Genomic DNA, 14,305 nt, shown 5'->3' with positions numbered 1-14,305 from the left:
TGTTATTTTATCAAAGACATTAAGACTTTTAAAAAAATATTCTGAGAGTTTCCAGCAGTAAAGAATACAATGATCAATATAATGACTATCACAGTTTGAAGCCATTGCCTTGACTGGTGTTACAGTGCTAGCAGTTTTCCTAACCATTGCTTTTCCAACTGAATCTTTTATTGACACAAAACCATCAAATAGTCAAGATGAGCACAGCTACTTAGTGTTTTATGAGAAGCCCACTCTTCTGAAGTCTGAAGTCTTCAGAATGTAGTTTTTAAACTTGTAATAAAGTACACATAAAAGTTAGGATTTTTAAGTGTACAGGTCAGTAGTGTTAAGAATATTCACACAATAGCAAAACTGAAACTATACTCTCATTAAAGTCCCATTTCTTCCTACTCCCAGAAATGTTTTTTAAATGAATATGAACTGTACATATTGCATTGAGATTTTATGAAAATAACCAACACTTTTCTAGCAGCCATAAAGTAAAACCCAGAAACATTTTGCCTTCCATGCTTTCTTGCAATTTCCTGACTCTAGGAAAATGCTCTTCTTCCGAATGCAACCTGAAAATATTTACTTCTAACAGCTTAACTAAAACTGCTCCTTTTTAAAACTCTTCTAAAATGTGCCCTGTTGTGAGGTATAAAATCAAATACAAACCATTATGATTTCATATATATATATTTTAAAAATAAATGTTTATTTCAAGTATGAAAAGTAATGAATGTTTAAACATTATCCAAAAATTATGTCCAGCTTAACAAGTACAAAACAAGACTTCTGACAATGTTTACAATTAGGTATAAAATACTTAAGAATATACTTTGACATTCACAGTGAGCATTTTTAAAAAATAAGTTTTGCTAATAAGCTTTAGAAATAAAAACATATTTACAGTCCCAGCTAAAATAAACAAGTACTTAACTGAGAACAGCCCTCCCTCAGGATGGATAGTTAGCATTTCAAAATAAACAATGGTAAACTTTGTTCAATAATGTCAGAATTCAATACCTTGCGGTTTCCCTGACAAATACCATCTACTTCTTATGTCTGGTACCCATGGGTAAGGTCCTCAAGTCATTTTAATTAATTTCAATGATATACATAACCTAAGTGGTAACCAAACTCTCTTGAGAGATTTTATCATGGTAATTCTGAGCATTTCCAGCAAAATATTCTGAACAGAAAATGGCAGAAATTTTCTGGTGCCAATTACAGAACCATCAAAAAAATTAGCCTCAAAATTATTTTAAAGGACTGCTACCAAGGCTTCTGCTTCTCTTTTCCATATACATCTTTTTGTAGGTTTGAAACATTGCTTTTGAATCTTTTACTGGATTTTGTAGTGTCTCAAATCCATCTGCACTGAAGCTTCTCCTGGAGAGTCTTGAATTAGCCAAAACATTATTATCTAAGGAAACAGAAATTTTATTTACTTTATTACTCAGTATTAGTGACCAATATACAATCAATTAAAATGGAGAGGAAAAACCTGCATTCTTTGGGATAAAATATCAGAACAAGGAGTTTGATAAACTATGGCTTTTTGGGCAACCCTCTCGGGTCCCCTCCCTCTTCAGGAGCTCTGTAGTATCACTCAATAAACATTCATTGCTGCCCACAAAAAACAACAAAAAACCCCCCAAAACTATGGCTTTTTACCTATAGAATGGTAAATTATACACACAAGATATCTTGCCTCTCTTTTGGGGACTATTTTCTAATTTCATCCCATCTTCACTGGGCTGTTCTGTTCTGCTATCATTTGCACACTATTATAAATGTGACCTTTTTAACAGCTATCTAAACTAGCGATATAAAAAGCATAAACACCAGCCAGTTCCAACCAGTGAATGGAAAAGAGTTTTAATATTCTGGCCTTGCTACACATTAGGTATTCTAAGACATGTCTGTAGTTTTTGTTTTGTTAGACAGTCTCAGCATTGCATTACCCTCATTATCTTTTGGGTCCAGTTTTTCCTACTTCTTGCATTTCTAGATGTGCCTCTATTTCTCAGTAGCCATTTCCCCATTCATAAGTCCCATGGTTTCCATTCCTGCTCTAGCCACTCCTTTCTAGAGAATAGTCTGGTTTTACCTTTCTCCGCTGCTCTGGCAAGGATTCCATCCTCTTGGTTCTTTACATGATTCAAATTCTTGTACGTCCTCATTAGCTTTCTTTTATGTCAGTAATACTGATACCTGAGATGGGTCCCTAAATCATTTTCCACTGGATTCTGTTACTTCTTCTCTGTACCTTATCCTGACTTGATGTAGTTTCACAACTCGCTCCATCTACACTCCAATCTTTGCTACCAAGTAAGTTTCTTTTAAACTGTTTGGGAGTTCATGTTTGTTTGTTTGTTTGTTTGTTTATTTATTTATTTGAGACAGAGAGGATGAGAGAGAGAGAGCACATGAGAGGGGGAGGGTCAGAGGGAGAAGCAGACTCTCTGCTGAGCAGGGAGCCCGATGCGGGACTCGATCCCGGGACTCCTGGATCATGACATGAGCCGAAGGCAGTCGCTCAGCCAAATGAGCCACCCAGGCACTCCGACATTTGTTTTTATCTCTCTTCACGCTGGCTCACGTTGTCCACCTCTTCATCTTGGTATTTGTTCTTTCATACTTTCCCTGAACCTCATCAGGCTTTTTTGCATTACAGGTGCATTTTATTTGCCTTTACTTTTTAATTGAAATAAGATTGACATACAGTATTATATTAGTTTCAGGTACAACCTAGTGATTAGATCTTACACTTTCGACAGAGTTGTGACTTGTTATCTTGGCTTTTCTCTACCCTGCTTCAGATCTCCTTGAGCTTGTGCCCCAACTTGTTATTTCTTTTCATCATGATTCTGAGTATTGATGTTCATTCAACTTCAGTTTATTGCTCATCCTATTTGTGGCTACCTTTTCTAGACAATCTGTGCAGGCATCTGTATTTTCATATTCAGATTCCAATCATGCCTCTCACCTTCTCTAGGAGGTAATGTCTCTCCTATTTCCAAGGACCTTTCTTGCCCAATTTCCATGCCCATTCCCATCTTTCTCATTTTTAACTTCCTGTGTTCCAACTTTAGAAGTGTTTTCTACTCTCAGGACTCTTAATTCATTTTCCCCTCTTTCAGCTGTTTTCCTGTTCTGATTAAGAGTGCATTTCTTCCTTCTTTGAGTCTTAGATTCAACTTAGTGTTTTCCTATATGCACCTTTAATGTGTAGACTCAATTTCTACAGGCCTACATATTTAAGTTCTCTTCTCAACTTTGTCACACTTCCTCTTTTAAGAAATGTGATTCTTAAAAAAAAAAAAAAAAAGATAGCAGAAGGGGAAGAATGAAGCGGGGGAGACATCAGAGGGGGAGATGAACCATGAGAGACTATGGACTCTGAGAAACAAACTGAGGGTTCTAGAGGGGAGGGGAGTGGGGAGATGGGTTAGCCTGGTGATGGGTATTAAGGAGGGCATGTTCTGCATGAAGCACTGGGTGTTATATGCAAACAATGAATCATGGAACACTACATCAAAAACTAATGATGTAAGGTATGGTGATTAACATAATAAAAAAAATAAAAAAGAAATTAAAAAAAAGAAATGTGATTCTTTATTGTTGCTTATGGTGAAACTCTGCTTCCCTCCATTTTCAAGGAATTCTAAACCCTGGTTTTTGCATATTCAATTAACCAAAATGAAGATAAAACTCCTGAACCCTAGCTTGTAGTTCTCAGTACAAAACCCTAAAAACCAAGTACATCATTCCACTAATTAGATCAGATACTTTCTGGTTGGCCCTCAGCCCAAATCCCTTCCCTGGAAAAATAAATAAATTTTAACTAGGAGCCTCAGTCTCTTATCAAAATAATTCAAATTCCACACTTAATTAACTTTGAAAAGAAGGGACCCAGTTCAAGTGCCTATTCAGTTATTAGTCATGGAATTTCAGTCAAATGATCTAACCTCCCACTGATAAAATGGGGACATCCCTGTCTACCTGGATTTGAGAATTAAATGGATTAACTTGTAAATCACCCAACCCAGGGGCTGGCAAATAGAGGACATGGCCTGCAGGCCCCCCGGCCCAGTCTCTAGCCCGATATGGTAAAGCTTAATTGAAACATAGTCCATACTCATTCATTTATTATTCTGCCATCATTTTCTCAGTACAGTGTCACAGACAAGTGTTTAGGAAACCTTATGATCTGCAAAACCTAATATTTACTATCTAGTCCCATAGAAAAAAAGTATGCCAACCCCTTACCTAACTCATGATAAGAAATATTTTCTTAAGACGAACGGTTTCCCTCTCCCAAGTATGACAGAAAATACCGAAAAATATCTTCCTACCACTCATACACACAAATATTGAATCACTAAAAATATGGATAAAAATCAAATTTCACAACAGTTTCATAACTATAATCCAGCTTCTACATGACCAAGTGCCCAATTAATAAAATAAAAATTTAAATAGATGATGTTTTACCTATTTCTTGGCTGGCTTCGGGCATCCTTTTCTCCTCAGTTACACCTCTTAACCAGTCTTCTTTTGTACTTTTTATTCCTGAAACTATTTAAATATTCATTTTCAGATCTCTAGAAGTGGCTATTCATCTTTTAGTACTTTAATGAAGGAAAGTCATCTAAGCATAAAACAGACTTTAAAAGGTATTAATATATTCACATGTAACACAAGTCTAAAAGAAGTCTGAAAAAATGCTTTCTTCCATTTCAAGTGCCTGAATATCTCATAAATGAAAAAGCAATTGCTTTAAAAGTTTACCTTCACTATGGAATTATGTTTCTCCCACTTAGGCTGAACATCAACCAATCTCAAGGTACTGAAGGGCACATGAGACAGAGAAAGTCACTCCCATTGTCCCCACCCACTTCTAATGTTCTTGTTACACCCATGCCTCAGTTTCCAAAGATCTACTTATATAGCCAAGTGAAATCACCACTACTTTACAAACTGAATTTTATATTCTATTACATATCCCTATCTCCTTTCAAGAAAAGGTACCTTATATTTATTTCGTAACTTTCTGTGCCCCAACAGATACCATCTCAACATCACAGGAGAAATTAAGACTGCAATTCAAATCTTTTAGTTCTCCAATCTGAATTCCTCAACACAATGTTTTATATTTAATATCCACAACCCCTAAATGTTTCCTTACTATCACAAAAAATTAGTCCTCTATTTTCTCCTTCCTTCCTGAAACTACACTGAAAATTCTATCTTTCAGCAGCTGACACTTATGCTTATGCTCTGGCTTTGGTAACAATACTGGACAAGACTACTTCCACAGTCCTCCCATTTCAAGAGTAGATTACATAGTAATGCTTTAACTTTTGTGGTAACACAGTCACCAACTACTTTAAAGATGACAATGAGACAAACCATTTCCATATGTATAAAGTTTTCACTAATATGTAACGATTATCTCCTCATATTTAGACCGAAACTTCAAATTCACAGGGCTTTGAAATTACAAGTCCAAATGAGAATCAACAAAACACTTGAAATAACATATAACACTTTTCAAACTTAGCACAAAGAACATTTTTCATAATATAGGCTTCTTGGTGCAAAAGAAAATCTCTGTATTTGGCAAACCTTACAATTTTATATACCTCGTCATCAGTACAAATTGAGGACAATTTACAGTAAAGGGGAGATAAAACAAATACCGCCCAAAAGAACCATCGACTTAGAAAAACAAATACCAAGGAATGGCAAATGCATTTAAGTCTTTGCTAACTACCCAGATGGCTTAAGTAGTGCTAACCCACTTGTTCACCTCAATGCCTTACAATGTTCCAGACACCATGAAAAAAATCATACTAAACCTTGCACAGGAACTTGCTCCTTCCTAGGACAAGGCTGCAGATCCTTCCAGTCATCAACATAATTTGTGTTCTTAATCAGTCCATCTGGACATAATTTAAATTCCAGCATGCTTGGTTTTTCTGTGGCATCTTTCACAGGTAAGAGGCTCTGAGGTTTATTTTCCGGTCTCCCTTCTTTAAGCTTCCTGGGTGAACTGTCTAATTTTGTGAGACAAATGCTCTCATGCTCAGTGCATTTAAATGCAACTCTGTTCAGATACAGTTTCCTTTGATCCTTTGACTGAGGAGACACTTGACTGAATTCCACTTCATTGTTTATGCTGCTTAAATTTTTGTCTAATTTGGTTTTATCAATCCACATTTTATCAGGTTGCTTTCCACCAACTATTCCCTTAACATTCCTTGAAATGTATGCTTTGGACTCCTCAGAATGGTGAATCTTGAGGTTTTTACCATGGCTTGAACAAATATTTAAGGATTCTTTAGAAGTCTGTACACTGCTGTTAGGGCTCTCATTTGATTTCTCACAACTCTCTACTTGCATGGAAAGTTTACTGGACTTCATGTATTGAGAATCACACAGTGCATTTCTCACATAGCTTTTCTTTGATGCATTGCTACCCATTGCTTCTTTGTGCTTCTGCCTTTGCAAATACTCCTTTGGTGTCAGAACTCTATTAATTTTAGATGAACTATCCTTGCAGACTGAGGACTTAACATTTGATACTGTCTTTTCTTTAACCCTACATCTTTCATTTGGAATTGACAAAAAATTACGTAATTTAAAAGTACCATCTGCCACACTTTTATTCTGCTCTCGTTTATCATATTTTTTCCTCTTTATCTTTGAATCAAGTATGCCATCATCTAACTTCCTTTTTTCCAGAACTTTTTGTCTCAAGCCACCTGCTTTCAATTTTATCTTCTCTGGGGATACTGACTGTACCAAAGAACCATTCTTCATACATGGATCTTTTTTATTTGTCAAAAAACCCACCTTTGTTTTTAGTGGACGTGAGTTTTGTGCCATGAACTTCTGGTGCAGGCTCTCTTGAGAAAATTTTGTCATTTTACTACTGGTGTGAAAAATTATCTCATGAAACTGAAGTTTTCCTTTTCTTTTGTGACTTTGCATGGAATCTAGTTTTTTATCACCTTTAGATAAAAATGGACCTAATAATTCTTGTTCTGTCCTCATTGACTTTTGATGCTTTGTTTTGGGCATATCATTTCTATTTTTGCCTTGCTCTATTTCAGGAAAATGGTTTTTCATATCTGGCAAAGTCAAAGGAATCTCCAGATTGTTATTTAGAGGACTATTACACCCAACAGGGTCAACAGGGTCATTTCTATCAGAAGTTTTTTCTCCTTGTTTACAACTATTGATCTTCGAAGGAGAACACGGATTTTCCCCTTTTTCTTCCTTTGAAGTTGAGTTGTTGAAGGAATCACACTGACACCGGGGTACGCCTTCATAAACCATAGATAGCCACCCCAATGCACAGCAACCAACATCGTCTTTCTCTGAATCCATTAAGTTATCATCAGTCTTTCCATCTGTGTCTGCTTGTGGGTCACACTGGCTGTGCCCTTCTTTTACAGGTTCTTCTTTCTGATGTTCTGTCAACTTGTCTACTTCACAGAGTTGGTCATCATGTTCAGGAAATAATTCTTTCATTTGCTCTGAGTTTAATACTGTAATTTGTATTTGGTCTGTTGAGTCCTTGGAGTCACAACCAGTTTTATCACAAGTTTGATCTTTTGAGATTTGGTTTGTTTTCTGTTGGGCCACAGAACCTTCATGTGTGTTCACAGCTTCAATACCATAGGGAAATTCTTTTAAAAGTTCTGACAGCTGATCGTGTAGGTATAAGACAGATGCCTTATCACTGAGAATCTCACTTCTTGCAGGATCTTGGGCAGTATAATTGCAGGACGAGTCAACGTCCCGAGGACAACTATCCTGCTCAGAAGACGATGAACACCTATCATTACCCAGGCTTTTTTTAGTGATACGGTCCAAGCTGCTCTCCTCTAGAATTCCACTAACTGCTTTAACATACTTCAAAGGTGATGATTCTGGAGGTTGCAGAGATGCTACCTGATCAGTTATTTTATGAGAAATATCTGTGCACTGTAAAAAATTATCATTTTGAAAACCAAAGTCTTTATATTCAGTGAGGCTGTCTGTTTGCTCTTTTTGTTTTCCCTTAGTAATCACTTTGTGATTGGGTAGAGATTTCTGTGGCTCAACCCTTTTCAAAGGAGGCAAGTTGAATATCTTTGCTATTTGGGAATTGTAAGATGTATCACCTTCAACAAGAGAACAAATATTGTCAATATGTAACATATCACCACTATCAAGATCACTGTTTCTTGACTTATATGAGGCTTGCTGTTCACTCACAGAATATTGGGTATCTGGGTCTGACTTGATAGGCTTTCCTTGATTGCTATTAGGTATGTCTTCTGAATCAAGTGACTCACTTTGCTCTTCCTTCTGAATTGGTGAGAACACCTTTGTGTCTGTTGTGGTACCTGCTACTGGTTCCTTAAGATTAGCTTTCAGAGCAGCAGTAACACTTGTATCTTCTGCCAGTTGATTTTGTAAGCTACAAACACTGCCTTCCTTAATAACTGGATACAGTGTTTCAGATACAGCTTCAGGTGTTATTCCTTTCGCAGACAATGTTTTGACATCTGAAAGAATTAAGGGTGAGACTATAGCAACCTGAAGTTCTGTTCCCTTTGTAACAGTTGCACTGGAAGATTCATAATTCTGAACTACTATTGACAAAGTTGTTTCTTGTGAGGTGTTTATCATCTTATTCTGAGCATTTCCTACAACTGAAAATGGACTCTTATCACAGGTTTCCACGGGTTTTGAAACTCCAACTGCTGTTCTGTTTTTTGACTCATTATACTGTTTTTCCTCTGTAGGTTCTGAAGGCTGCTTTTTCCAGAGAGAAAGACATGTTGCTAGCAATTCCATGGAAAAGTGATTGTCACTTTTAGAAGACACCCCACTTGCTGAGGATTTATGCTCAAGGCAAAACGAGTTGTCTAAAACCTTGGCATTTATATTACATGTACTTGGAGTTTCCATGGTTTTCAAAGTTGGTTGGTTACCACAGATTTGGTTATTTGAGTTAATTTCAAAACTATGTGGTTTAGAACCCTGAATAGTTTCACTAGCATTTTTAAATAATTTCTCCTGAGGTTTATCTCTACATGTAAGTAAACTGAGAATTAGCGTATTTTTATTTGGGTATTTTGAAACATATTCCTCAAAGGATGTAGACTGAGGAACAGAAGTTGTTTCAGAATTTGTTGGCACATTTAATTCAACATTGACATTTCCTGATGAAATCTGGGCGTTATTTAATGTTGCCTGGGTAATGTCAACAGCTGATGCCTTTAAAGAAGTCCTAACTTTTAAATCATGTAACTGGTCTGGCATTGGCAACTTTTCTGAATAGACAGAATTTAGTAAAACAGAATTCACTTGGTTACAATTTCCCCAAATCCGGTCCTGAATGTTGGAATTTATTGTACTGTGTGTTCTATTTGTTTCTTTTCCAGATTCTATTAAGGTTGGTGGTTTATCCTCTGGAGTCACTAGGGTCACCTGTGGTCCAGACTGGATTTGGGCAGTTTGTTTCAGAGACATTTCAGAATTTGGAGCTAATTCACTGTAAGAGGTATCAGTTGTTTTAATACAACCTGCTGCCATCAAAAGATTTTTATTAATTTTAATTTTCCTTGCAAGTTCCGAAAACTTCTTTTTTATTTCTACTAATGTTTTAATATCCCTCACTAACTTTTCTTTTGTGGCGCTTGTGTCCAGTACTTGATTTGAAGTTAGATCACAAGAGTCTATTCTTCTCTCTTGATTATTTTGAGCAAGGGTCTGAACACCATCCACAGAAGACCTAACAGGTTCATTAAAAGGCTGAGTGACATTGGTATTTACTTTCAAGTTACAGGAATTTCCAACGGTGCTGACAGTTTCATTAAGGTTTTGCCAATGCTGTTGAAAGCTTCTAGAGAAGTCTTTCCTCACTTCGGGTAAGTGCATTTGAGGAACATCCACAGCAGCCTGTTTAATAACATGCTGAGTACTCTGCAAAGGCTGGCTTGCATATCTACAGTCATAAGGAGGCGGCGGAGGTCTTTTGTCAGTTTGAGTAACTGCATATTGATAGGACTGTATGGCTGCAGTCTGCTTTGACTGTAAAGTCCGTGGAGAATCTGGAGGGTGACTATTTTTAATATGCAATGATGTAGATGGCATAGGGTTTTGTTTCTGAAGAGCAGGATCTTGCAAAAAGCTTCGTGATGAGTAACTGTATTGCTTTGGAAGTGGTCTATAATCTGGGTAAGTCAGTCCACTGGATGTATACTGTTGTGCCCAATCAACCTGTCGTTCTGATAAAGATGGGTTAAGTCTTGAGGCTCCTGGGTAAGTTACAGGAACTCTTGCAGAATTAGAAGGGATCATTTGTAGTTGCATAGAATAGGAATCTGATGTTACAAACGGATTCTGTAGTGCATGTATATTAGGTGTATTAGTTCCAAAACCAGTTTGATGGGACACAGTTGCCCCTGTATGAGAAAGCATAGAATTCCTCATTGGTGAGTTCAACCATATGTTTTGTGTTACTCCTGAAGACATTTGCAAATTGTGATTTAGTTGTCTGGATCCTTTAACATTTGCATATGTGATTCTTTCCACTGAAGTTTGTGAGGCCACAAGTGTCCCATTATGCATATCAGGAATAGGGATTTGCTGAGGAGTTGTATAATTTCTGATGTTTAGCAGTGGCTGTGAAACGGGATTTGAATTACCAAGAAACATACATGCTTCTTGGTTACTTCCAGGATAGTTTAAAGAACTCTGAGATGTTGTGTTAAGTGTATTTATTAAAGCCTGCTCCAAAAAAGATGACTGCTTTTTAGGATACTGTGGTGGTAAGGTGACATTCTCTGGCTTTGCATTCCAATTCATTGTTGATTTGATGTAGTAGCAGTGGATTAAAAGTCAGTTGTTTTGAATGTCAGAAATCTAAAGGAAATAAAGATCTTTTATTAAAAATTTGTCTATGTAACACTTCCAAGAAAATTAAATTAACACCAATGCTATGTCTATCCTAATTCCAGACACCTCAGACCAAAGATTCATCTTTAATTTGGGGAAGAGAAACAAAGAAAAGAGCAAAGGAGAATGCAACAATAAATATGGCAAAGATTAATAATATTTCTGGGGTGTTTTACAGGAAGTCATTCTACATAGTATTTTGTTAGTTATATGAAGTGGCAATTACTTTCTGCTATTATTTAATAGGCTCTTTATTCTAAGTAACCCATGCTCACATGGGTTCAAAAGTTCAAACACATGGTAAAAAGTCCTTATTGTCTATCCCCATTATCTAACTCCCTGGGGTGTCCACTGTTACCTTTCCTTTCAGAAGATTTTATACATAAAAAACAAACACATAAAGAAAACCTTATCTTTTTGTCTGATTTTCATTACTATACCTGGGATACCTTTATCATTTCACTACAAATACATTAACTTCATTGTCTGTGTAACATTAAAGTTTCTGGGTATATCCCCATTTAACCAGTCCTCTACTGGCTTTTAAACAGTCCTCTAGTTGGTTTTCTTAAGTTTTTGCATTTATCAACTATCCTACCCTAAGCATTCTTGTATTTATGCTTTTATATTTGTTGCTAAATGTTTCTGGAAATTCCTAGAAATTAAGTCAATGTGTCAAAGGACATTAAAATTATTTACATAAGCAGTGACAAATTGGCCTTCCAAAAAGGTTAAAATAATTACCCTCACCAACAGTATACTGATAAATCTAAAAATGGTCAAACCCATAATCATAATAAATGAAGACAAATTAAAAACACAAAATTAAACAAACTTAACTTAAACATAATAGTACACCCCAAATGCAGAATAAACATTCCTTCCACGCGCACATGGAATTTTTGCCAATATGACCATCTAGCTGAGCCATAAACAAATCTCAATTTTCAAAGTATTACAGTAATTCAGATTAATTTACAGTAGAATCAATCTAGAAATTATAGGGAAAACAGTAAGTAGGAAATTGCCAAGTAACAGAAATAAGGAATGCACTTTATATTTACATAGAGAGAAAAAGTGCTCTCTGGTGCCCCTTCCTCTACTTATGATACCATTCCTACTGGACCAGAGCCCCACCCTTATGATGTCATGTAACCTTAATTACCTCCCTAAAGGCCTTATCTCCAAATAGTTACATTAAGGGTTAAGGCTTCAACTTATGTATAGGGAAAGAGGGACTACAATTCAGTCCATAACATGCTCTTATACTCATGTTCACATAACACTTGAGGATAACTCATAGCATATTCATAGCATAAATAAATGTACTTTAAAAAGAAGACTGGGAGGGGTGCCTGGTTGGCTCAGTTGGTAGAGCATGTGACTCTTGAGGGTTGTGAGTCTGAGCCCCACGATGGGTGTAGAGATTACTTAAAAACTTTAAAAAAATAAAATAAAAGACTGGGAAATAATCCCCACATTTATCACAAGAAGAGTAGTAAGTTAACCAAAGGAAAGAAGTGATGACAGAGTGAAATAAGCAAAATAACGAACACAAATGTAGAGATTCAACAAGTCACAAGGTGATTTTTTTAAAAAGAATAAAAATCAATAAGCCTCTGACAATACTGATCATGACATTTTAAAAGTGCAATATTGGCAGTAGTGGGGCAGCGGTGTTTGGGTGTTTCAGTTGGTTAAGTGGTCAACTCTTGGTTTCAGCTCAGGTCATATCTCAAGGTCCTGGTATCAAGCCCCATGTTGGGCTCCGTGCTCAACTGGGGAGTCTGCTTGTGGATTCTCTCTCTCCCTCTCGCCCAGCTTGCAGGCACTCTCTCACTCTATCTCTAAAATCAATTAAAAAGTGTAATATTGGGAAGAGAGGTTACCACTAGACCCTAGACGTTAAAATAACATTATTATTTTGAATTTTGTTCCAATACATTTCAAATTTTAGGTGGAATAGAGAAATTCTTCAAAAAATATACCTAACCAGGAAGAATACCCTATCTCTTTAAAGAACTGCCACTGATAATTATGTATCTTTTCACAAAGAAAATGCCAGACCCACATGGCTTTGCTGGAGTATTCTAACAATCATTTATGAAAGAAATAATCCAATATAACAAAGGATAAAAGAGAGAACACTTCAGAGCTCATTCACTGATGCTGTCATCCAAAAGCTGAAAAGGAAAATTAAGCCCATCTCTCTCAGAAACATAAATGCAAAAATCCTAAACAAAATGTCAGCAAACCAAAAGGGGTGACATATGAAAAGGATAACCCATCATGATCAAACTGGGATTAGTTCAGAAATACAAGGTCTGTCATTTGAAAATTAAAGTAGTAACACAATAATTTTTAAAATCCTAAGTTTATTTCAACACATGCAAGAACTTTTGATAAAATTCAACATTCGTTCATCTGAAGAAAACTGTGTCAAACCAGTAATAGAAATTCCCTTAAATTTGATACATGGTAGCTTTAAACATTTAGACTGACAAGAGAACAAACACACCACTATTACCCCTTCTACTCATCACCGTACTGGAGATCCTGGAAAGTATAAGAATTAGGAAGGAAAACATAAAACTGATTATTCACAGAGTTTATGGAGAAAATCCAAAACAATCTACAGCTCTTTGAGATCTATTAAGTTATGGGTCATAGTGTTCTCACTAAGAAGAAAAACAAAACTGAAGAAGAAGGCACGTATGATTTTGGATTAAAAACAGATCCCCAGAAAACTGAATGGGAAGAAATCAGAGAGGGAGACAAATCATGAGAGACTCTTAACTCTAGGAAGCAAACTAAGGGTTACTGGAGGGGAGATGGGTGGGTGGATGGGGTAACTAGGTGATGGCCATTAAGGAGGGCACGTGATGTGATGAGCACTGGTGTTATATGCAACTGATGAATAACTGACTCTACATCTGAAACTAATGATGTACTATATGTTGGCTAACTGAATTGGGAGGGAAGGGGGAAGGGGAGGGAGAAAGAAAACAGATCCCAGCGAGACAGATCTGTGTACTCCTCCAGTGCCTTCTCCCAAGAAAGCTCCTTAATAATACAACTGACTGGGGGCACCTGGCTGCTTCAGTCAGTAGAGCATGAGACTCCTGATCTTAGGGTCATGAGTTGGAGTCCCAAGTTGGGGGCAGAGTTTACTTAACAGAAAAAAATTATAATACCACGGACTGATCAGGCAGATGCATAATACAAAGTAGCACTTCTACTAGAGTTAATGATGCCTTAGTTCTTATGTGTACTTGAGGTAGAAGGCTGTTATGGAGTGAATTCTGTCGTTCCGCCGCCATGAAGCTATGATGAAGCCCTAACCCCCAATGTGACT

The 14,305-nt window shown here is 36.6% G+C and overlaps 1 protein-coding gene across 4 annotated transcripts in view; it reads right to left on the bottom strand.

The window, feature by feature from the left end:
• Positions 1–679: 679 nt before the first annotated feature.
• RESF1 (retroelement silencing factor 1) overlaps positions 680–14,305 on the bottom strand; it is a 28,008-nt gene continuing 14,382 nt past the window's right edge. For all 4 annotated transcript variants that reach the window (XM_028113263.2, XM_028113264.2, XM_028113266.2 and 1 more), the window contains 3 exons: positions 5,853–10,917; positions 4,486–4,569; positions 680–1,411 (listed from right to left, as the gene is read on the bottom strand). In XM_028113263.2, the coding sequence (XP_027969064.2) occupies positions 1,245–1,411; positions 4,486–4,569; positions 5,853–10,860 (5,259 nt within the window). In that variant the 5' untranslated portion in view covers positions 10,861–10,917 and the 3' untranslated portion in view covers positions 680–1,244. The remainder of the gene's footprint in view (positions 1,412–4,485; positions 4,570–5,852; positions 10,918–14,305) is intronic.

The sequence above is a fragment of the Eumetopias jubatus genome, unplaced genomic scaffold (genome assembly GCF_037043125.1).
Source record: "Eumetopias jubatus isolate StellerSeaLion01/CBP00866 unplaced genomic scaffold, mEumJub1_p1.0 scaffold_8, whole genome shotgun sequence".
In the NCBI taxonomy this organism is placed as follows: domain Eukaryota; kingdom Metazoa; phylum Chordata; class Mammalia; order Carnivora; family Otariidae; genus Eumetopias; species Eumetopias jubatus.
The sequence above is the reverse complement of the archived record's forward strand: the minus strand, read 5'-3'. Positions and strand labels throughout refer to the sequence as shown.